At 39.1% G+C, this 25717-nt stretch overlaps 1 protein-coding gene across 1 annotated transcript in view; it reads right to left on the minus strand.

Moving 5' to 3' along the window:
• PPP2R5E (protein phosphatase 2 regulatory subunit B'epsilon) overlaps nucleotides 1-25717 on the minus strand; it is a 159869-nt gene that overhangs the window by 14042 nt on the left and 120110 nt on the right. The window contains exons 5-10 of the mRNA XM_049770408.1: nucleotides 7661-7791; nucleotides 7486-7545; nucleotides 5761-5869; nucleotides 4065-4118; nucleotides 3906-3956; nucleotides 1269-1388 (exon numbers count right to left, since the gene is read on the minus strand). Of these exons, the coding sequence (XP_049626365.1) occupies nucleotides 1269-1388; nucleotides 3906-3956; nucleotides 4065-4118; nucleotides 5761-5869; nucleotides 7486-7545; nucleotides 7661-7791 (525 nt within the window). The remainder of the gene's footprint in view (nucleotides 1-1268; nucleotides 1389-3905; nucleotides 3957-4064; nucleotides 4119-5760; nucleotides 5870-7485; nucleotides 7546-7660; nucleotides 7792-25717) is intronic.

Consider the following 25717-nt stretch of genomic DNA (forward strand, 5'->3'; position numbering starts at 1 on the left):
GCAGTGTGTTTCTGTGCTTATACTGTACAACTTAAACATGACCTTCAAATTAAGATAGCAAAAAAATTTTTATTTGGGGAAACAGGTGTGTGTGCCTGTGTTTGCAGAGCCAAGAATTACTCAGGCCATCCTGGTAGTGGCTTTGGCAATTTCCAGGAGGCCATGTGGTACCATAGAAGGAAGTAGGTGGGCTGCATGTAAGCCACACACATAAACCCTTATAATAGTTCTCTGATGCTCAAGAGTCAAGGCCCAAAGGTTCAGGTCTTTGGGGAGCCAGGCAAAAGATAAAGCCTACAGGGCTGTCATCCCAGAGTCCCCTCTTTCCTCCTTGCTACACCAAGATCTTAAAGGTTGTTCAAGTTCACCTTCCTTGTTTTCTCCCAGAGCAGCCACCAGGCGGCAGAGTTGAGCCATCGGAAGGTCACAGGCTTTTAAAAGCTGCAAAATGCCTGGAGACTTCATTCTTGTTAAGCCTAACTTCTTTTGCAGGGGGGGGAGTATCTCCCAAACAGTACTCAGGGGACCCTGAGGACATTTCTGATGACAGACAACAACTGACTCAGGCAACTAAATGCTAGGAACCAATGGATAAAGCACTACTTAGGCCAGTAGTGCAAGAGCAATTCCAAGGAAGATGCTCAAACTATATACCCAGTAACCTGGGGAGAAGTAAGGGGTGAGAGGTGGGAAGGGGGCAGGCAGTGCTAGGTATAAAAGCCTGGGATAAAAACTACATGTAAAGCATTCACCCTGATTCCTGTATTGCATGTACCCCTGGACCTGTGTCTCCCTGTTTGTTTGTTTGTTTGTTTGTTTTTAATCTTAAAAAAAGGAAGGGGTGAGTCTCACAGAATTTATATGTTTACAAGTAATGTATGTCAAACCATCTAGCACAGTATAGAAAATGAGTTTGCTTTCAAACATTATCATTTTCTCTAAGAGAGGGCAGGAACCTTTTACTCAGCGCCTACTCAAGAAGTTGCTCTACAATTCAGAATTTCACTGTTGACACTTAAGACTGACCTGCCTCAGAGGGCAGGAGTGAGTGGACAGAAAAAAATGAACCTCCACGGAGGTCCCATAATTTAGAGGCTAAAGATCAGGGTGCTTGTTCTAATCACTGGCAGTCCCATGTGAGAAAACAGGAAGTAAAGTCAAACGGTAACTAGGCCATTCATTACATTTGTTTCAATGAAAGTAAAAAATTTACACAAATAATACACGTCACATAGGCACTCTGGTTCCTGGCCTCCTTATTTACGAACCTGAAAATGGGGGCTAGATACACACTTGGCAATTTGTTTGAACAAAGGTTGTTGAATTTTAACAAATTGTGAAGGTTCGATCACATCCAAGATTTCTTCCAGTTCCCCAAGGAACATGACCTGCAAGCACATGAAAAACACATAACGTCAGGCACACTTCATCAAAAAATAAAAAATGTACATAAATCATGAGGATTAATGAGTTTGTACCGTTTTAAGAAAAATCAACACGGAAAATCAAATCGGAACAAATCAGGCATTATCTCAGGTTAGATGTTCACTTTACAATTAACTCACCAGAGGGCTAAGAACAAGGTCTCTGCAGTGCTGAGATTCGAATCTACTTACCTTGGGAAAAGGATTCTGCATTCTTACCAATGACACAGAAAGAGTGATATATTGCAGAGGAATCCCCGAGGAAAAACTATTCCTATGATTCTCCCCTCTGGTTATCAATGTAGCTGCCTCCTCACCCCCACTTCTATTTTTAAACAGTGACGTCAGGCCCTGCTATGTGGATAACACTCTCAAATCCACAGCGTACGCACAGATTTTTTTTATCAAATATTTGCAGCAACTGCTACCTGCTAGGTGGGTCTCTAGGATACACTATTAACAGAACACCAAGGTTAGGAAGTCACAAGAGTTCATCCACACATAGGTACCACTATAAACCCATCCACACACTAACCCATTTACACACACACACACACACACACACACACGGAGGGTGCACACAGGTACCACTATAAACCCATCCACACACTAACCCATTTACACACACACACACACACACACACATACACACACACGAAGGGTGCACAATGTCTCATTAAACACAGTGAATCCCGTGGCCTCACAGCATACATACTTCAAGAAACAGAGCTTTGAAGGCAGAGAGGTAAGGCCTACAAGGCACTTGTTTGCCTTGTACATGACCATCCAGGTTCGATGACCGATACCCCCAAACCCCAACAAAAGTGGTCCCTCAGCACAAAGCCAGGGGTAAGTCGAGTACATTGGGTATGACCCCCGTAACCCAAAACAAAACCAAAAAGAGCTTTCAGATAACAAAGTGCACCCTAATCAATGGCTGAGTCAACTGTTGGAAGTAAAGTAAAAAAGAGAGAAATGAAAACGAGTAACTGGCTTGGGCATGAAGAAATATCTTATTAAAAAACTTCAGTATGGGAGCCAGAGAGATAGCATGGAGGTAAGACGTTTGCCTTTCATGCAGAAGGTCATTGGTTCAAATCCCGGCATCCCATATGGTTCCCTGTGCCTGCCAGGAGCAATTTTTGAGTGTGGAGCCAGAAGTAACCCCCAAGTGCTGCCAGGTATGACACCCCCCCCAAAAAAAAACAACTTCAGTATGAATTAAAATATAGAAAATGAGAATGTATTGTTATCTTGAAATGAGTCTGGGTAGCAAGGCATAGTCCAACTATACCCAACAGGGACTGAAAAAATGAGATGATTTTCCGAAATTGTACTCATAGAATATTGGACAACTAAAGCTAACCTGAGGTGGAGGCTTCTGTTAAAGCAATTGATCTGGAAACATAGGGCATTTCTTCCCCCCAAAAGTCATACTAACAGCTCATCTTTTTTTTATCTGGGTTATTTTCCACATGATTTCTTTTTTTGTTTGTTTGTTTGTTTTTTGTTTTGTTTTGTTTTTGGGCCACACCCGGCGTTGCTCAGGGGTTACTCCTGGCTGTCTGCTGAGAAATAGCTCCTGGCAGGCACGAGGGACCATATGGGACACCGGGACTCGAACCAACCACCTTTGGTCCTGGATCGGCTGCTTGCAAGGAAAAACGCCACTGTGCTATCTCTCCGGGCCCTTCCACATGATTTCTAATGCTGAAGAAGAGTGAGTATAGATCAGTGCCCCGTTAGGTTTGCCCCCAAGTAAGAGGCTCAGTCTTGTCCCACAAACACGTAGCAAAAACTGGTGGGTCTCGACAAAAGTACAAACAACTGGAGAGCAGAGATTGCCTAAGCCACTTTGGGGCAGTTGAAACTAAATGTCTGTTACATATTTTAAGATCATACACAGTACGATGGCATCAACAGTATGTGGTATTCGGGCAGGCTGCTCTAGCCTGGATCAAGAACAACAAAAGCTCTCTTTTGGGGAGGCAGAAAGATGAAAGATGAGGTGATCAAAATAGTTGGGAGACATGCTAGGGGCCGACTTGAATTTTCTTGAGCTAAACAGCACAATGACAAAATTATAGGACTAAGGAGTGAAGGAAGCAGTTTCTGGGCCAGACCAATAAGGATGGGGTAAAGGTACTTCACTTCCATGGTTTGCCAGGCACAACTAGGGGTCAATCATGAGCACAGAGTCAAGAATAGTTCCCCAAAATCAACTGGGCATGAGCCCAAAACAAAACAAAAAGGAAGCAATGTTTAGCTTAACCATTGTACTATACTCAAAGACACTATTTAACCTCTCTCCAACCATCAATTTCATAACTAGTAAACAGAGATTGTTTATAGTTCTGCCTTATAGACCCCCAAGAAGCAGAGTAGAGCATTTATTTGTAAGTATGTTTAATAAGTAGCTCAGGGACTGGCACTCAGCAAAGTACTTTGGAAGCTATTAATACATGGATAGGAAGCACTTACCTCTTTTTGACTACAGGTTTTGGGCCAAAATTTCATTAACCCCCTAATAACCTAAAAGGTAAAAAAAGAAAAACAAATGGCAATTAATTTTTTATATCCACTTCCAGGAAAACTGGCCCTGCAAAAGTTTTCTGAGAGGGTGGAAAATAAAGTACTTACAGGTTCTGTGAGTGAAGGATCTTTCTCCAGAAACTGTACTATGCAATATGCCAGCTGGAGAAAGAAAAATGTGAAAGGCAAAATTGGAAATTCTATATACAAAGGGCTCCAAAGATTTATGATTAAAACTTCCTAAAAGTTTCCAGACTCTGGTTTGAAAAACTTCACATTCAATCCTCTTCAAAAAAAAAAAAATAAAAGTATGGAAAGCAATATATAAAAACAAAGCTACTTTCTCAAGCCAAAGATTGACCTTAATAAGACTCCAGGGGTTTTTTTTCTTTAGGAGTGACAGAACATGATGTCTATTGAAAATACTAATGAAAAGCAGAGGTGAAATCCCACCCGCAGTACATTCAGAAAGTGGTCGTCTATATCTCAGTCCAATCATGGGCTTCCAGCTTCTTCACTAGCATCAACACCATATTGGGCTTTGCTGTGGTTGAGAAGAGCCCAAGATGAGAAGTAAAGGGCTTGTAAAAACTTTGCTCACTCACAGAAATGCAGTAAAGTAGTTTCATGAGGAGTTAAAAGGGTATACTGCCATGGTTAGAACCTGGAGAAATGTAAAGAGCTCAGCACATGACGCTAACTCATGTAGGTAAGAATAATTTTAAGGGGTTGAGGAGTGGCTCAAAGGGTTTATGTGCCTGCTTCACATGCTGAAGACCTAGATTCAATCCCTAGTGCCACATGGTTGTCCTCCCCCCCCCCCCCCAAGTACTACTAGGAATACCCCTGAACACTATGCTGAAAATGCTAGAATCCAAACTCCATCAGCTTCCCTCCCTCCTCCGCCCAATATCTTATGTGATCAGAAAATGTGATTTTTATTTTGAAAACTTGAGGCAGGCTTTATAAAGGAGATTCTAAAGATTCTGGGACAAGAAAGTAATTCTTGCAAAGCATTTTGATGGCATTCTGAATTAATAACACATGGATTAATCTTTCCTCAAAACACATAATTTCTCAATTGAAGAGGAACATTCCTCATTCCTCATAAAAAAACGATTATATTTCTATGCAAACTCAAAACATTCCCATTAAGAGGATAGGGAGTCAAGGGGTTGAAAAATGAAAGCCAAAAAATGCCACCAGATCACTTTTCTAGCCCTTAGTGACATGCCTATTATCATGCATGTCATTGTGAGCACAGAAACTAGAGTGGGGACAAGACAGGGTATGCTTTTAAAAGAAATGGGAACTCAAAATGGAAAACTATTAAAATACTGATTTATTCCCTTGTAAGAGTATTTGTGTATAGAAAGTGAAAAAGAAATGGAAAATGGACTATAAGAGGAAGGCAGAGATTGGCAATAGTTAGACTAATACAAAATGAGAACACGAGATATTTAACAACATTCAAATATGATTACATGTCCAAAGATACAAATGAGCAAGTTCACATACATTTTATTAACTGCCACATCTTCACCATATAATTTTGTGAACTGGGCAAGTCATCCAAGTTCTTTGTGAAATGTGATGACTGAACAAATTTCTCTACTTCAAAAGCAGTCCCCTGCTTTTCCTATGCATAAAAAATAGTATAAACTTTTCTCTCCCATTTGTCCTTGGGCAATGTTTTCCTTTAATAAACTTTATATATTTTTTCCTGAGGTAAATATCAGTATCAAAGCAACGATGAGTTTTCCATTTTTATTCTGCTACCGAAAATAATCGTGCAAAACTCTACCTGAGCATGGAAGAGTGATAAGCTCCTGACGGTATGTAAAGGAATCAACACTTTCACCAGAAACTGTTTGTGTTCTGCCTTAAGAGGTAAAGCAAAGCCATTGATAATACTAGGAAAAAGAAAAGAGGCATGAATTAGCAACGGTACCATAATAACTTAAACACAAACTTCTGGTGAGATCAGATTAAGTCTTAAATCAGTTTCTGGCTAGTCCAGAACTACCCACAATTCGCTGCAGGGGCATTCAAGAGTTCTTACTATGTTATAAATAAATAAAAAAAAATTCAAGGGGGAAATTTTAAAGAACATTTACATAAGATCTCACAACAATGTCCCCCTAACCTAGCTGGATGACTCCCAAAAACTTTTGTATTTCTCTCCCTTGGTGGGGTTAGGGGGACCTCAGCCAAGCCTAGCAGTGTACTGGCATTACTCCTGGCTCTGTACTCAGAAGTTACTCCTGGCAGGCTCGGGGGACCATATGGGATATCGGGGATCAAACTCAGGTCAACCGCGTGTAAGACAAATGCCTAACCCACGGTACTATCACTACGGCACCCTGCTGTCTCTTTTTTTTTTCTTCCCTCCTTTCCTTCCCAAAATGATTTGCCTGTTTTGCTCATTTATGACCCTTCTAATTTATTTAATCAATTCCTTTCAATCCTGGAATCTTTGCTCATCCATTTATCTAGAGCCCATTCTCTAAGGGTCCCCAAGAGAAAACCACAGGACTCTTTTTGATTAAAAAAAAAAAAAAAAACCAACAACAACACTAGGCAATCCCACCACCCACTCACACTGGTCTCTCTGTGTGTAGAAACCTATGCAACAGCTGTCTCATTCCAATTCATTTCGCTTCTCCTATCAGCAGCTGTTCAAGAACAACACATAAAAACATGGTTCCTTTAAAAAAAAAATGGCAATCTAGAGCCGAAGTGATAGCACAGTGGTAGGGCTTGCACAAGGCCAACCTGGGACAGACCTAGGTTTGATAACTGAATCCCATATGGTTCTCATATGGCCCCCAAGCCTGCCAGGAACAATTTCTGAGTACAGAGCCAGGAGTAACCCCTGAGCACCGCCAGGTATGGCCCAAAAACCGGATGGATGGATGGATGGATGGATGGATGGATGGATGGATGATGGATGGTAGGAAGGAAGGAGGAAGGAAGGAAGGAAGGAAGGAAGGAAGGAAGGAAGGAAGGAAGGAAGGAGGAAGGAAGGAAGGAAGGAAGGAAGGAAGGAAGGAAGGAAGGAAGGAAGGAAGGAAGGAAGGAAGGAAGGAAGGAAGGAAGGAAGGAAGGAAGGAAGGATAGCTGGATGGATGAAATGATGGATGGATGGATAGATGGATGGATGAATAAAATAAAATAAAATAAAATAATAAAATAAAATAAAATAATAAAAATGGCAATCAACAGGTAGTTCAGAAACAAATAGGAATAAGATATTTTGGAGTACCTGACCTGACCACAATCGTATGTATTGTCTCTGTGCTAATAAGGAAGTTAGTTCTTCCAGTCATTCTAGTAAAATGAGCAGTGCAAAACTGGGGAACAAGAGAAAGAGAATTTTGCAGTCCACTGGGAACCACACTAAGCACAAATGAGAGGGCCCGATGTACATACAATAAGAGATCTAGGTCAGCATTTCCCTGTGCCACCTGAGCCTAATTTACACAATGACAGTCTCTTGAGTTTAGTAATTAGCAAAACATATGCTTACCTTCCTAATATTTCCAGCAGTTCAGCTACACCATTAAAGTGTTCTGTTTCATAAACAAACCTTTAGAGACGAGAAGACAAGAGTCAGTATGCTATGCTTAAATAATTGCAGGCTTACTTAAAACTTCTATCAAACCACCAACTGTGCTTCTCTCTCTCCCCCTCCCTCCACTTACCTTAGAAAAATATTGTTAATCTGTTTTCGGATAAATGCTCTAAGACCAAGAAACTTGCCATAGATTCTGTGTAAGACTGTTTTTAAGTAGTCTCGTTCTCTAGGGTCTTCACTGTCAAAAAGCTCCAAAAGCTGTTGTAAATGAAAGAAAGAAGAGCTATTAAAAAAAAGGTTTGGGAAGTTCAGTTCATTATTTAAAACCCCTCCCTTCCATCCTCAAAACTTAGTGAAGTGCCAGAAATATATTAGAAGCAATTAAGGTAACTTGCCTTGCATGCAGTTGACCCTATTCTATTCCTGAAACAAAAGGTTCCTTGACCCTAGATGTACCTAGATGTTCCATTTACCTTAATGTGGCTTATATGTGTGTAAACACACATTTATACACATATGTATACATAAAATTATACATGCAGAGAAAATAATACGTAGAGAAAAGAATGGTCACCAATGTTCAGTAGCGTTCTCAGAAAGAGCAAGGGGTAGATTCCCCTTTTTGCATAAACGACAGCAGCCCAGCACCACATCCTAAACCTTCCAACAGAAATGGCCCAACTCCGCAACTCAACCTTATTAAACTTCCAAGCCACCAAATGTGTTTTTGATCCATGAACCATGGACTCTGCAGCTGCATGAAACCTCAAAATCTCATGGTAGTGTCAACCCAGTAGTATGACAGGACATCTGAAGGGAAAGTTACAGAGTAATCTGCCAATCTCAGTGAGCCTGAACAGTAACAAGAAGGTTCAACCAGTACCAACCACAACCCCGTAGATCCTGAAGACACTGACTTTAGTAACACTATGGAAAGCTACAACAATCATTTCAAACTTACTTGTGCTGACCTAAGTTTTGATCATTCCATTTGCCTTTGTGTTCTAACAACATGAAGTAAGTTTGTTGGTGCCTAAACAGATACTGGCTATGGTGGTGGATAGAAAATTGGTAACACTGACGAAGGGATAGTCACACTAGTAGTGGGATTGTCTGGAATGACTGTATTATGAACAACCCAGAAAAAAATCAGTGTTGTGATAAAAACTGAAAACAAAACAAAAAACCAACAAACTATATAATATAGCTGCAGTGGCAGCGACCCTTGTTCAAGTCTCCTGCATCCCAGATGGTCCCAAGCACCTCCAGGGGTCACTCTTGAGCAAAGAGCCAATAATAGCCCTTAAGTACCATTGGCTGTACCCTCATTACCCCCTCCCAAAAAATTGAACATCAATTATGTGCCAGACAGAGCTAGTTTTGGGGAATACAGTGGTAAGTCAGACAAGGGGCATATTAAAAATAATAATTATATTAACAGTTAATGTGTGTAACTTTATAAGTAATCTACTTATATTAATCCTCCCTCTAAAAAGTGTTACAACCACTGTATATATGATGTATAGGGGGTCCCAAATGTCCATCAACAATAAATAGATCAAAATTTGATGCAATGGACCATTAATCTATTCATCCAGAGACACTTAAGTACTGAAAATTTCACCCCATGAATATGCCTTTCAAAGGACATGCTGAGTGAAAGATGCCATGCACAAAGGGTCACTAAATTGAGTCCATTGATATGAAAATCCAAATAACCAGTATTCATATGCATATAAAGTATATCTTAGACACACTAATCTAGAAAGATAGAAGAACAAAAAGTATGGCAATGGCCAGAGCGATAGCATAGCGGTAGAGCATTTGTCTTGTATAAGGCTGACCTGGTACCAACCTGACTTCCCAGGTTTGATTCCCAGCACCCCATTAGGTTCCCGAACCTGCTAGGAGCATTTCTGAGCACTGAGCCAGGAGTAATCACTGGGCGCTATTGAGTGTGGCACAACCCCCCCTCCCAAAGTTTGACATGACTAAGGAGGAGTATGGTGTTTCTTTTGAGGATGACAAAAAGGTTATTCTACAATTATATGGTCATGATATTGCTTCATTTTGTAAGCATACTAAAAACACTAAATTGTATAATCATAGCTCCATTAAGTGCTTTAAAAATTATTATCAGGGTCAGAGAAACAGTTCCAATGGCAGAGTCCTTGGAGCATGTTCAAAGCCAAGTTGCATCTGAGGCATAGCCAGCCTCCCGGACCAGAATGAGGTAAGTGGGCCTGATTGCTCCCGATCATCACCCACTGGACCAGAATTGCCAAGAGTGATTCTCATAAAAATATTTTCAGATTACTGGGGCCAAAGCAATAGCACAGTGGATAAGGTGTTTGCCTTGCAGATGGCTGACCTGGTTTCAATTCCCAGCATCCTACCTGGTCCCCTGAGCACCACCAAGAATGAATCTTTGAGCACAGAGCCAGGAGTAACCCAAGTACCACAGGGTATGCCCCCAAAGCAAAGACAAAGCCACAACAAAATTTCAGATTCCCTACGTTATATTGATGTAAAACAATTAAAAATCACCTGCATGAAAATTTGACCATTACCTGCATAATGCATACTAATAATTACATTTTATGTTATCCTTTCTCAATTTTATTCTCTCTCATTCTTATTTTTTATTAAGATAAGTTGGTTTACAGAAGTTTCCATATTATTGTTTCATACTTGTAATAAAACATTTTCTTTATTTGGTTTTTGGGTCAGACATGGCAGTGCTAAGGGGTTATTCCTGGCTCTGTGCTCAGAAATTGCTCCTGGTAGATTCAGGGGACCATATGGGATGCCAGGAATCGAACCCAAGTCCATCCCAGGTCAGCCGTGTGCAAGACAAACGCCCTATTGCTGTGCTATCACTCCAGTCCCAGAAACTCTTTTTCTTTAAATATCTAAGGGCAAGTTCCTCAAACTGAAAAAGAAACCTGGAGACTAGCTTGAATTTTATTGGATTCTTCACACCTTCATTATTATTTATACATTAAACACTCATTATTCTAATGTTGACTTTATAGCAAACACTTCAAGAGCACATAGAGTTCATTCAAATGATCACAGACAACACTATTTACCCTCCCCCCAAAAGACTATTCAAGACATACATAAGCACAATTTCAAGTGATTAGTCATAAAGTTGAGGTGATTAGCCAAAGAATAACTCAGTGAGAAATAATCTAATAAATAATCTACTTCCACTTAATCCCTTTCTTTGAACAAATAAAGGGGAGGCGTGCTACTGACTAAAAGTAGCCTGTTTGAATAATGGCAAAAATACAAATTGAAGGATAGTTCCCCCCAAATCAGCAGAGAGCTATAATTTTTTCTATACAATATCATCTGTCCATCCATTCAGAAACTAAGTATTTCAAGAGCCAGCCACTGGGAAATGTGCTGAAAAATCTGTATTATGCAAGCCAGAACAACCAGCTTTCACAGAGCATGGTTTAATGAGGGATGCAGATAAACAGCATGTTAAGTAATTATGAATACTTTATAAATATGCAGCAAACATATCTACTCTATTGAAGAGAAGTAAGACTGATCAGGAAGGCATCTACAGGAAGTGACATCCAGGTTGGCCTTAAAAAATTAGGAGGCAGAGGCAGAGGAAGAGTGTTTGTGGCAGAATCAATAATCCATACCTTCGCCTGTCTTTTCAGTACAAAAGAAACCATTAAAATACCTATCATCTCTCTCTATCCATGTAGCCATTCAATTGATTAATCAGCTCATCGATCAAGCTTTGCACATGCCAGGGACTATTCATATTGCTGGGAATATACACAACAGCAAACAAACTTGGAGCCCATGAGGAAAGCCATGAGCAAGTTATTTATACTTTGAAAACAGAATGAGAATTAAAGGCACCTGCCTCTACTACAAAGAGAAAAAGCCCCCATTGGCCTAGTATCCCTTATCTACTACATAAGACATAAGATCTCTAGCATACCCATTCCTTTCCTTAATAATGAAAACAATTCATTTTTTGTGTTCTTTTTCTAAACTCAGGTTTCTATTTTTAAGTGATTTAAAAGTGCTATGAGTAATTTGAAACCAATATAAAAGAGATTTGAGGGGGCGAACTATTAGCAAAACTTAAATTCACTATGCTTATGTATTATTAATCCAGAGAGTTTAATGAAAACATAATAAACATAATAAATGAACAAATTAAACTTAGGTTCTCAAGATGCCCTCAAATAAAATATGTTACCTGTTCCTAACTTAGATCACTTACAAAGATATACGTATATTAGGCAACATATCTGATCTATATGAGAAAGAATGCAATATATGTGAGAAAGAATCAATTGCTCTTTACAAATTATCTTCTATAGAACACACTTTGGATGAGTTTATAGAAGAAAAGAGAAAAAATGACAGTGCCTAGGCACTGAGTGTAAGATGAGCTTTGATTTTTCAAAACAATATATTATGTATTTGGAACACTTCTCCTTTTCCCCCTACAAGCAAAGAGAAATCCAAACCAGCATCTGTACATGCCCAGGTGGCTTGTGCTGCTGACAACAGGAGAGCAGCTCAAAAGACGCTGCAGAATTCCACAGTGATCACAGAACAAAGATAGACCTGGCCACAAGCTAACGTCTAGTTCACAAAACCAGTCTTCCTAAAACCAACATGCAGACACATATGGCAGTGATGTGGTCAAAGAAGCCTCCTTTGAACCTCCTAATAAATCTACAGTGAAACAAGACACGTGAAATACAAAAGGTCGTAAGGATCCCAGTGAAAATGGTTGAGACTCACTCTCTTCTCCTGAAATGTTGAAATGAATAAACATGAAAGGTCCATATACTGGAAAGCAGACAGGACAAATTTTGTCTTTTCAAAGATGGAAAGTGGTTGGCATGGGCCAACCACTAAGAGAGTTATCTCTTAGGTTTCTTCTTTCTTTACTCCACTAAGTATTTTTCCAATCTACCAGAAAGAGGGAAGCCAGAAAGAAAGAAAGAAGCCAATTCACATCAGAGAATTCTTCAAAGAATTAAGAACTGAAAGCACCAGAAATATTGAATGGCCAGGGTGCCAGAATAGGTCTGTTGGGAAGTTCATAGAAAGAGTAAGAGGACCTCCCAGAAGCTTAGCCCTCACTTAGCACACTCACAATTTACAAAGTCTGGAGAAAATAAAGGAGTGTAATCTTGGAGACAAGGTACCCAGCTCAGCAAAGCACTTACTGGAAATAAGTGGATCAGACAAAACTGGCATGATGGTGCCTTTACCAAATTCTGCCATTGACTGCAAGCTCCCAACTGGGATGGGGCAGCCCATCATGACTGTCTCAAGAAGAAACACCGACAGATCTGTCAAGCCCAAGGGTTTCTAATGCAATGGCAAGCTCCATCTTTCACAATGTGGCAGCTGCATCCTCTCTCCACCCCACAAGTTCTCAGAACATACAACTATGAGCATGAATGAAGTCACAAGGATCACCACATGGTCTAAAATTAAAGTCAGAGACCAAATAAACATTCAGAAAGAACTCAGAGGAAATAACAGCCACAATGCAGGGATCGGGGGAGGTAGATGGCATGGAGGTTGCAAAAAAGAAAGAACATATCTAGAAATAAAATACCGTATCACAAAATCAAAACCAGAATGTGTGTCGATGAACATTCCGTGTAGAAAGGAGCTTTCAGAAATCCAATCAATCTAAGGGGCCAGGAACCATCTCAGCAGTAAAGAGCATTCTGAGAATCTGGGTTCGCCAGCGGTACAGAGAAAGGAGAGAAGAAAGGAGAAAGGAGGAGGGGGGAAGAGCAGCCAGGAAATTCAAAATAAAATAAATAAAATGTTCAGGAAAGCTGGACCATTAAAACGAGCAAGTCACCCCTTAAATATACTCCAAGATACTCCTTAAATATACACCAATATACTCCTTAAATATACACCAATATACTCCTTAAATATACACCAATATACTCCTTAAATATACACCAAGAATGTTTATGGAATTACAAAGAGAAAAAAACAAGAGGGTCAGAACAGAAGAGCAAAGGCATAACAAACAAGCTCTCCAATGAGCACAGAGACAAAAATTAAGAGAAGGACATCATTTCCAGAAGAAAGGGACAGGAGTGTCAACCCAGATAAGGGTCATAGGTTCTCTGCATGATGTATGAACAAAGATGTATGAACATCAAAGTGGAGCACTCTGTCGCTTCTGGAATCTGAAAACAACCGTAGACTTCAAAAGCTTACAGAGAAAGTAAGTCACTCTAAAAGCTAATGGAGTTTAGCTGGTACAAATCTTCTCAATAACAACACTGAGAGCTGGAGTCGAGTAATACCTTAAGACTTCAGAGGGACTTTGGGTTCCAGATCTTGCCCAATGTCATTTATGTAGGAAGAATAAAAATATTACACTACCAGTAATAGATCTCACAAAATTGACATCTCTTTCATGCTTTTCTAGGAAACATCTAGAATAGCACTTTTCTACCAGGGAACATACATTGTTTCCTGGAGTCACCCAGGATATTCCAAGGGGACCAGAGATAAAAATCAGATATATGAGCAGTCATAGCACAAGATTAAGGGCTAAATGCACAGGAAGGAAACAAGAGCAGAAAGGGACTCAGTTAGAAAAGGCTTGAAAAATACTGATCTAAAGGATGTATTCCGTCATCCATCATGGGAGAGGAAACAAAGCAAACAGAGACAGCCCAGAAGATTGGCAAAGGAAGTCCCAGAATGACCATACTGGATACAAGCTTGAACCTATTTTCTTAAACCATGGGTGGCAACAACCATGCAATGAATCCAAAGTGTTTCAGACAGTGTTCACCACCCATGTGTTAGGCTTTTTGGATGAAAGGGACTGAGAGTGGAGAAAAGTATAAGAAAGGTGTATGCCCTGGGGTACAGCAGTAGAACACTTGCCTTGCATGTTTGAGGCCCTGGGTTCAATCCCTCTATTGCAAAACAAATAAATACCAGAGGTCTGCATTAGCTGATGTGGGCCGAACTCAGAGATGCCTGGTGCCAAGCAGGCATGACACAAAAGACTATTAGAAAAGCAAGCAAGTGAAAAATAAGGCAACCCCAATTCCAGAGGTTAAAATAAGACCAACAGAAGAAAAGAAATGCATGACAGCCATAATATGTGTTTCAGCAAAACGTGACAAGAGTCATACTAATGTAAACATTACAACTGGATTTAATTAAACTGTATGACATCACTGGAAAGATATAGTGGAAGACATACAATGGTTTATAATAGGAATAGATAAGCTCTAAAATTAAAAATCAACTACTAGCAATGTAAGAATGCAATTTTAATACTATGGAGATAAATATGAGAAAAAACAATAGAAGTCCTGAATGAAGTTATCTCTAAGGCATGAAATTTTGAGTTGAGAAGCATGAGGCAGAAGATTGCTGTTTTTTATTATTAACCATATAAATAGATATATTTAAAATTTTAGGTAAATATTACTTTCAAATTATTTAATAGGTCTTAATATTTACTAAGAGCCAACAAAAGACTTGAAACGAAAAAGCCTAAATAAACAACTGTTCCCACCCTGTTCCATATAAAGAAAGTGTTTAATGAATGAAGAACTCCTCCAGTAGATAAAAAAAAATTAGCGATTCACTTTAATCCAAGCTAAAATCAGATTTCCGTATTACTACTTTTGATTTTAAACCTTAGCTACTCTACCTAAAATCTTATAGTTTCCTAATATTTTGTTCACCTCAAACAAGTAACTCATGTGAAGAAAAGAGGCCAGATTCAAGAACCAAGAACGAACGAACCAGTGACAGTTTGCCTCTCCAAAATATATGAAGAGGGGGTGATGAGATAACCCACAGTGACCACAAGACAATACAGTGAGGACGAAAGATCAGAAGACAAGGTCATCTGTTAAAAGCTTCCAACAAGAAATTCTGATTTGATGGGGCCAGAGAGATAGAACAGTGGTAGGACGTTTGCCTTGAATGTGGCCTACCTGGGAGAGACCCAGTTCCATTCCAGGCATCCCAGCAGCTGCCAGGAGTGAATTCTGGGTGCAAAGCCAGGAGTAACCCCTGAGTATTGCTGGGTGTGACCCAAAAACCAATCAATCAATCAATAAAGTTTAAAGAAAAAGAAACTCTGACTTCAAAACAATCTAGCATTTTGAAAACGACGGTTTTCAAAGGTGGTAAAATTTAAATATGATCAGATCAGATCACAGGCTATTATCTTCTTCCTAATTACAGGTGTTATTCCCACAAACTGAAGCTCATTTTTTTCTCCCTACAGCAATGACTTTTTTTTTAATTTTTAATTATGAGAACAATGATGCAAAGAGGACAAGGTAAAGTTACAGTGGAAAGACAATCGCCCATAAAGAGTTCTCAGAAGAAATCCCCTTGCTGACGCCTAAATATTGAACTTACAGTCAAAGAACATTTAAGAAAAATAAGGCAGAACCCATGTACAATTACTTTGTCCACAAGTCCCCAGATTGTAGTACGTTATAACATTTCTTAGCCGTACACAAAGCAATCTAAAGCCATGAAATTTACGTGACTCCTTAAACATTGCAGGCATAGAAAGCAATCACTTCCTAACTGAATCAAGAAAACCTTGTGATTTTTGGCCAGCATTTGAAAGAAAGAGCTGCTGTGCTATGTAATGATGCTTCTTACAGTGGGCTGTCGACAGGGACTGGCTCATAATGTGTGGGTCTCTGTGTACAGTGAAAGGGCAATATTTGTTGTTGAAGGATTAAGAATATCAAGGCAGCAACAGCATAGCATTAAAGCAAGCCCAAGGCCTTCGATGTATGGAGTGGTATGCAGTTGCACAAGTTGCATGCCCAAGAAACTGGATCTGGACACAGGAGTGAGAGCAGTGAAAGCCTATTCTAGGTTTTTGAGTTACAGAAAGGATGGACAGGATGGGGTGCAGTGGTTTACTTACTGGTTAGTTGGGAAGAATAACAATCCTGGGAGAAATTGACTCTTTAAAGTTTTATTTCCTACAGACTCAGAGAAATATAAACATTTTGACATAGTCAAGGAACTTGTTTGAAAAACGGTTCTTTGTATTGAAGCTGAGATTCAAGGCCTCATGAAATTTATTTCAATTTAGACCTTAATATGTTTTTAGTCGATCGCTTTGTGTCCTGTTCAAATTTTTTCATGCGATTTCAAAAGCACCATAACAAAAGGTTACTTTTAAGGACTGGCTGGATGATTTGCATAGTAATTAAGGCACCTTTCAGCTATATATAACTGCAAAATGTGAAATACAAATTACTAAATAACAATCTCCAGCAGTACATATGTTTGTAGGGATACTTGGAGGGTATGTCTCTTAGCAACCACTGACTGCTTTTCAGATTTGCAAGTGGCTGAAAGCAGTCTTTAGAAATGTGCTGCTAAACTGTGCCACAATAATCCACCCGACAATATAATCCCAAATTGGCAAGTTCTTTTTGGTCTAAATGGGAGAACAGAAATCATAAGCCTTTTTTTTTTCCAGATATCCTAAAAAAAATAAAAATTAGTGAGAGAAGATAAAAGTTGTAATGTAAACCTAGGTAATGCTACATACATATCTAGAGAAGACAGTTATCAAGTTACCAATGTCTAAACTCAACATTACCAAAGACACAAATGAACTTTTCCAATTTGTAAATCTGATAGCTTTTCCTGTGTGAAGGCTTGGATCAAGTATAAAAGAAATGCTATGAGTCTAGAGCCTGAGTGATAGAATAGAAATGCCTGAGTGTAGAGCAAGGAAGTAAACCCTGAGCACCACTGGGTGAAATCCAAAAAAACGAAAAACAAATAAAAACAACAAAAAAAATTACATTTTTTAAAACAAATTCTGAGTCATAAAAAAATAGACAACAAGAAATACAATGAAATGTAAACTTAACGAGTTCTTTCCTGAACATTTTATGGGGGGAGCAATTTAGGTAATATGTGGCAGTATTAGAGAAATGTGATGTCAGGGAGCAAATCAGGACCCCCCCCCCCCCGTTTAAATCATGAACTCCAGCTTCCTAGATAACCAAGTTCTTTTAAAAATAAAAAGGCAAAGGTCACAGAATGTTTTATGCAGCCCAAACAAAACTCAAGATTTCTAGTTTCTTTAGAAAAAAGTCAGAAGATAGCATCACTTAGCCCACTCATTTACCTGTTAACAATTAACAGGAACAACGTGGTAGATAAATTCAAGATATCGTGATTTTCATCACTTTTTCATCACTCTGATTATTTCATAATATACTATTTGCACTGTGATTGTAAAGGTCTGGACACTAACCCTAGTTTTCATAAGAAAAGTTGCATGCTCCTGACAATAACAATCCTTTCCAACAGTGATTAGAAATCAGTTAATAGGGCCCGGAGAGATAGCACAGCAGCGTTTGCCTTGCAAGCAGCCGATCCAGAACCTAAGGTGGTTGGTTCGAATCCCGGTGTCCCATAGGGTCCCCGGTACCTGCCAGGAGCTATTTCTGAGCAGACAGCCAGGAGTAACCCCTGAGCACCGCCAGGTGTGGCCCAAAAACCAAAAAAAAAAAAAAAAAAAAAAAAAAGAAATCAGTTAATAAAGTAAACTGATGAGAATCCAGAAACAGGAAGTCTGCATTTGATATCTTTTAAAAATTTCCAAGATCTAGAGCTAGAGTGAGAGTACAATAAGTAGAGTGTGTGCTTTGCCAAAGTTCAATCCTCAGCATACCATGGCCCCAAAGACTGCCAGGAGTGATTCCTGAATGTAGAGCCAGGAATAATCCCTCCACATCAGCTGGTGTGTTCATGAATGAATGAATGAAATGAATAAAATGAATGAATGAATGAATGAATGAATGACACAAAGACCAAGAGTCCTAAAAGAACCATATTAGAATATTAAAAATAAAATTTCAATACATCTCTAACATGCTAGGTAAGACATGCTAGACTAACAATATGCTTTCATGCTCTGAGGCTATTCAAGAAAATACTAGAAAAAAATTCTTGAGGAACGTAAGGGGCTGGGGTGCACATCCCACTTTCACCGGACAATGTGGTACCAGCACATCAAAGCTAGGGCTTCCCACATGCAAAGGATGTCCTCCAGACCTTTGAACCATACCCCAGCCCTAGCAAAAGATTATTTCAAACTAAAGGTGATCTTAAAATAGTGATAGGACCGTTAGAGCATGTATTCTACACTTAAAATATTATGAGTGCTTATGTCTGTAATCATTCCTCTCCAATAACCTTATATATAATGACTATATTATTGCTGGCCAACTGGATCTACTTTCCAGATAAAGAAACAGAGGCAGAGAATTTTTGAGAAACTTGTACAAGGTCATGCCCTAAAATATGGCAGAGCACGAATTCAAACCAATCTCTACACTTAGCGATAATCTATACTGCTTCCTGGTGGCGAAGAAAAATGAGAGCTACTGGGGAAAAAAAGCTTTTGAGGCCACACAGGAAGCTTTCTATGCAGCTTAGATTTTTAAAAGAACACATACAAATGATGAAAGGAAGGAAACACAGCGAATGTTAAGTATAAAAGAATGACACAGTCTGACAAAAATAGTCTTAGGCAGGCTAATGCTTAGAATCAGTTGAAGTTTGGGAAAAATGTAAGATGACAAAATGAGAATACATGTATAATTGAAATATTTTTTTACTACTCTCACTGCTTATATAGTCTCCCCCCACACCTCCTTTCAGTTTTTGGGTCACACTTGGCTGTGTTCAGGAGAATTATTTTTGGCTCTGTACTCAGGGATCATTCCTGATAGTGCTTAGGGGACCATATGAAATGCTGGGGATTGAACCCAGGTCAGCCGCGTGCAAGGCAAATGCCCTACCTGCTATGCTATTGCGTCAGTCCCACACTGTTTTTCATGTAAAAATTAGAGAAATATAAAATTACAAAGTAAAATTCACCACATATAATTAGGCCCTACCAATTAACGAAAATTTGGCATTCCTTCAAGTTTCAATGCATATACAAAAGCTTTTCTCTAAGAGACTATGGCTAAAAAGATTCATAATCATGTTTTATTAAAAACATCATGTGCATCTGCTCATTTATTTTATAATCTGAAAATCCTCTATATGAATATCTATAGACTTGATTCCACAAACAGCCTATTGAAGAACTTTTAAGATGGATCTAATAATTATGATCTAAGAAAATAAATACCTTTAGTTGTATGCACATGTAGATAGATATATAGCTATGTCTTCTGGAGCTCATCTTTTATCTCCAGAGTGTCAACCAAACTAAACCCATTTTTATAGATTTTAGTTTAGGGGTATGCCTTTTTTTTTTTTTAAACTTAGTATTATTATCTAAGTTATCCTTTTATCCCCATGTCAATGAATTAAAGAAACTGAAACTATGGCAGCAATTCAAGTGGTAGAAAATAATAGAATTTACATGCAATTTCTTTTTATCCTCATGGAGTAAAATAGTCTCAGTGTCACAGGTGAATCAGGATTCAAATCTAAAACTTTTCCATCTTCTTTCTACCATAATATGTAAAAATAGCTGAATTCTTATTTTGCTTTCATCTTTACTGATGAGAGAATGAAAGTTAGAACAGACATAAAGAATAGCTAGCTATCAAAAGATTTAAAGTTTGAGTCTGGAAGTATGCCTATGTTTTTTTTCTGAATAAAAAATAAAACTGAATTTAGATAGCCAAAAATACTTTTTAAATCTTTGAGATTCTAAAGATAATGAAAATTTACTCAAAGAAGGTAAAAAAAAAAAGTTCTATTGATCTTCTAAAGAAAAAGCATCAATATTCTCATGTCACAAAAGAATCAGGATTATAAAACACCTTGAAGGGTGAAGTGATGATACAATGGGCAGGGTGCTTGCCTCAGACGTAGCTGACCCAGGTTTGATCCCCGGACTCCCCTCTGGTTCCCCACACCCCATAAGGAGTGATTCCAGAGTACAGAGCCAGGAATAACCACTGAGAATCACCTCAAGTGTGTGGATATGGCAAAACAAAACAAAACAAACAAATAAACAAACAAAAAAGAACAGAGCAGACACACTCACACACCAGGACCAGGTGGCATGGTGGCAATCTTTGGGTCAGAGAAACAAGCCCAGAAAAATAAAAGGTATGATTAATGAATGAGTTAAATACAGAGTTCAGAAGGGTGAGGCCTGTCAGCTCAAGGGCATGGTAGAATAAGGGTTAGAGAAACAGGAAGGAGTGGGATAGATGGGAGAAAATAGGGTAGAATTGCTGCAATAATAATGCCTCGAGATCCAAAAGTCCCATTCACTCCCAGCAAGCCCAAGACAGGACAAAAATTCCTCCCCAGGATAAGTCAGGAGAGGTGGTCAGGGATAAGATCCCAGGTCCCAGGAGATCTAAGCAGGCCATCCACAGTATGAAAAGGGATAGCGGTCAACTTTATATTACACTTGAATGAATGAATAAATGAATGAATGAATGAATGAACGAACGAACGAACGAACGAACGAACAAGTGAACGAATGGGTGTGGGGACTCTCAAAAATGTCATGTACAGAGCTGATCCCCAACAAAACAGTAATGCAATTAATTCTGTCCTTTTATACCCTGCGAATCCCTTTCATGTTTAATTCAGGGACTGGGGTGAGGTCCAGTCTAAAGGTTGAGTTCAAAAGAGTGATGGTAAAGAAAACAAAGGTTATAAACCTGAGGATGGGACTGAAAACACAGAATATAACTCACTACATACATAAAAGTTTTTGGGTTTAGGTTTTGGGGCCACACCTGTCAGCACTCAGGGCTTACTCCTGCACCTGATCTCAGAAATCCCTCCTGGCATGCTCGGCAACATGATATGGGATGATGCCAAGAATCAAACCTGGGTGCAAACAGCCTACCCACTATGCTATCACTCAGCCCCTAGAATTTATTTCTTGACTCTGGCCAAACTCAGTGGCAGATGATAAATCCATTGATTTGCCAAGTACTTGGGACATTACTGGTAAGCAGAACGTGACCCAAGAAATTTACTGATATTCCATGGGAAATGAATCACATTCCATTTAGGTTAGAATTCCAAAGCCCACAGATGAGATTATTATAAACATGAAGCTGTGGTTTAAAATATAACAAGAATATTGACAGCTGGGTAAATCTCAATTTAGCTGAGATTTGGAAACCACTCAATTAGGATGGAATTAAATAAAAAAGGAAGTAGCCAGAGGAAGGCCATCGGCCTCCATCCTCAGTCCTGGCTGGTTTAGCAAGTGAATCAGTAATTTAGATGGGCCAATAGCTGACATATTTAAAACTATGATGAAAAGCAAAGTGGATAAATAGATAATAGACACAAGTCCAAGAAAGGCTTCAAAGGCAGAGGGAAAAGGACATTTCATAGGACAGTCATACAGATTATGTGCAGCCAAGGAAAAAGAAAACCGCCAAACTAACGAGAGAAAGCAACAAAATTAATTCGAGCTAAATTCTAATTTTAATAATAAAAGGTAACAAGCTTGGGCCGGAGCGGTAGTGCTAGCCGTAAGGCATCTGCCCGCGGTAGCCTACGACAGACCTCGGTTCTATCTCCCCCCCTCCCCCCCCCCCCGCATCCCATATGATCCCCCCCAAGCCAGGATCAATTTTTGAGCGCATAGCCTGGAGTAAACCCTGAGTGTCACAGGGTGTGGCCCCAAAACCAGGAAGAATGGTAACAAGTTTAACATCAGTGGGGGGGGGGGGGGGGGGATATCCTTTAAAGAAAAAAAGAGCTGAAGTGACAAAATGAAAAAGCCAGTTCTGAGGCACATAGAAATTCAGGGCTCAAGACAATGACCAAAACAAATGGATGCATGACAAAACCTCCAGAAACTGACTAATGAGGGCCAGAGAGATAGCACAATGGGTAAGGCAAGGCGCTTGCCTAATAGGCAACTGACGTGTATCCAATTTCCTGCATCCCATCTGAGCACCACCAGAAGTGATACCTGAGTGCAGAGTCAGTGGTCCCCCTGAACACTGCTGGGTGTGGCCCTAAATTAAACAAACAAACAAAATCTGACTAATAAGAAAGGGTTAACTAAGGTTTAGCTTAGCTTTCAAGCAACATACAGACAGCTGACTGACTAGAAGGTAAACTCAATACAATTTTAGAACTGATAGAAAAAAAATTCACAAAATAAAGATTTGTCTGGCCAAAGGAGAAACAAGCTTGGCGATAGCTGAAGGAAGAGGTAACCGAAGCTCCCTTGACTAGGAAGCCAGTTACCTCCTACCTGTCTACCAGACTTGTTTTCATTTAAATTGAAACCACAGTTGTAAAAAGTAAAAGAGCCACAGGAGAAACAAAAAGTGTATTCTAAGACTTGAACAGTTAGATCTGCGCCTCTGATACACTAAAAGACTATTCCAGGGAAATAAAGTCAAAGGACAAAAGCTGTAAGGAGGTTAGACTCTGCTGAACTTTCTAAGAAAGGGGATGAAGTTACCCATATAAAATGTCCCTCAGTGGAAAAGGGGAGGTGGAGGTCAGACCAATTTACTCATTAAAACCTAGAAAAGACAACCCAGCACATCCTTTCCAAGTCTGGGTTTCTCAGCTACTTTAATCTCGGGAGTTTTCATTATTGTATCTGTCGACAATGAAGAGTACATACTTCCCATGGAAGAAAATCAAGAACATAGGATTCACTGTTTTCACGTGAACTAAAGACAGGCTTTGCTATAGAATCATGCTCTGCTTTTCTTTGACTCGCAATTTATAATAAATATAAGAGAACCTTATTAGGGTTATGAAGATAGAGTTACACCTGCCTAGAAATAATTCTTGGACAGTGTCAAGGGAAAAACAAGAAAGCACAACAGCACCGCGGACAGAAAACTAGGAAAGAAAGTATGATTAGAGAAACGTGATCCTCTTCCTAGACCTCAATTCATTCATCTATAAAATGAGTGTGAAACTTAACGATGTTTGTTCTAGAATGTTCTAGAATGTCATAATGCATGTAAAAAATTCATCTAATAATGCTTGCTTTGGGGGACAGTGGTATATATATTTATACAAAAAATATGTATCAAGACACATACTATAAAAACACAGATTATTAATCTTTTGCTATTAATCTATCTATTTTCCCAGTGAATCCCTAGGGAATCCATGCCCAGTGGTACTCAAGGCTTACTCCTGACTCTGAACTCGGGGGTCATTTCTGGTGGGCTTGGGGGACCTCATAGGGTGCCGAAGATCAAATCTGGGTTGGCCGTGTACAAGGCTAATGTCCTACCCACTGTACTATCGCTCCAACCCCTCCACTACCTTTTTATCTATAACTCAGTTCTCATTTCTCTAACGCCTCCCATGTTATAATGATTCACTAGTGTGGTGGCAATGTACTGGGCCTGGGCAGTGTAGTACAATGATCTACCTCATAAAACCAGTGGCACAGGGGCTACAGTACTAAACAGCACCCTAAGTATGGCACTACAACTCCTTTCCAGCTATCAGCTGACAGCTGATCTTTGGGGTTCATTCCACTAAGCCACTTTACTTAGGTTCACAGAAGCTTTTGTTTTCTGCAACTAGTCTACCTGTGGCATTCTACTGAATAAAAACATGAAAGTACTGTGATTTGAATGTTATTGAGGGGGTGAAGAGGAACAGTCAAATTATCGGTTATTATAGTTCTTTCTATTATACTGAGAATTCTAAATTTGACTTTTTATTACAGAGGGGGAATGAGGGCAACATGAAGGTCACCAAACATATTTATCCAGGTGAAGCACAGGGGAGATTGATGTTTTAAAATCAATGTTCTGCTTGCTGACTCACCAGGAAGTGGGTTATTAAATTTTTTTTCTACATGAGTTGCCTCATTCATCACTTAGAAAAACAAGTGAGACTCTGTACCCATTTCTGTAGAGGATTATCAACAGCAGCAGAGAGGACTAAAATGCAGTGTCATGAAAGTACCATGTATGCACCAGGTAAAGGGGATGTGCAGTTTATATTTATAATACGTAAAATGACAACTGAGGAGAATACGTCCTACGCCATTTGAAACAAGGAGGTAGAAATCAATTTGTTTAGGGAAATTTTTTAAGTTTTTAAGCTGTCCTATTAACTACCTGTGTATAAGTTCCACTAATCTTCTAACTTTGATAGCTAAAGGTCCCATACTCTGGAATAACCTTCCTTCGTTTTAACAGAAATATGCAATAGTTACTAATGGAAAGCTCTTAAGCTACATAAAGATTTGTAAACTAGAATTACATAAGTGGAACTCCTTTGTAATTCAATTTTAAAAAAGAAAATGGCTAGACTCGGACTTAGCATCCTTTGTTTAAAATATAATTTCCCCATTATAAAGTTCGAATACAATCCCCATCAAAATTCTGGTGGCATTCTTCAAGAATTTAAAACAAATGTTACTAAACTTTGTATGCAATCATAAAACTCTTTAAACGGCAAAGTAATCTGAGTGAAAAGAATGGGGGGTATCGCAATTCCTGGTTTTAAGTTGTAGTATAAAGCTATTATAATAAAAAATTGTGTGGCACTGCAATAAAGACCCTCAGAACAATGGAACAGAATTGAGAGCCAAGAGATAAACCCTCAACTGTTGATATGAAGAGTTATACAATATATAGGGCACTTGCTTTACATGTGGCAGACCCCAGTTCAATACTTAGGACTGAATACGATAACCTGAGGACCTCCAGGAGTTAAAATGAGCAGGAATAAATCCTGAGCACCAACTGGTATAGCCCCAAAACAATCAAGCAACAAGGAAAAACAACCCTGAAATTTGTTTACAATTTACAATTTGGGTACCTGATGTGGAACAAGAAAAGAATCTTCAAATTGTTTTGTGAAAATTGGACAGTCACTAGAGCAAAAGTGAAATTGGATTCAAGCCTATCTCACCTCATTCAAAATCCATTCAAAGTGGATTAAACTAGTATCCATAAAATACACTGAGAGAAAAACTGTAAGTGGAAGCCTGCATGATATATAACTTCCTCAGAGTTGTCATTAATGATAGAATTCCATTGGCAAAGTTAACAAAAATAAAGTAAAATAATGGGACCACATAAAATGACAGTTTCTGCATGGCAAAAGAAACTTGGGGAAGAAACTTAAATGATACCTACACTGTTAAGTGGGAGAAAGAATTTGTAAAACAATATAGGAAATAAAA

Source organism: Suncus etruscus, chromosome 3 (assembly GCF_024139225.1).
Source record: "Suncus etruscus isolate mSunEtr1 chromosome 3, mSunEtr1.pri.cur, whole genome shotgun sequence".
Classification (NCBI taxonomy): Eukaryota; Metazoa; Chordata; class Mammalia; order Eulipotyphla; family Soricidae; genus Suncus; species Suncus etruscus.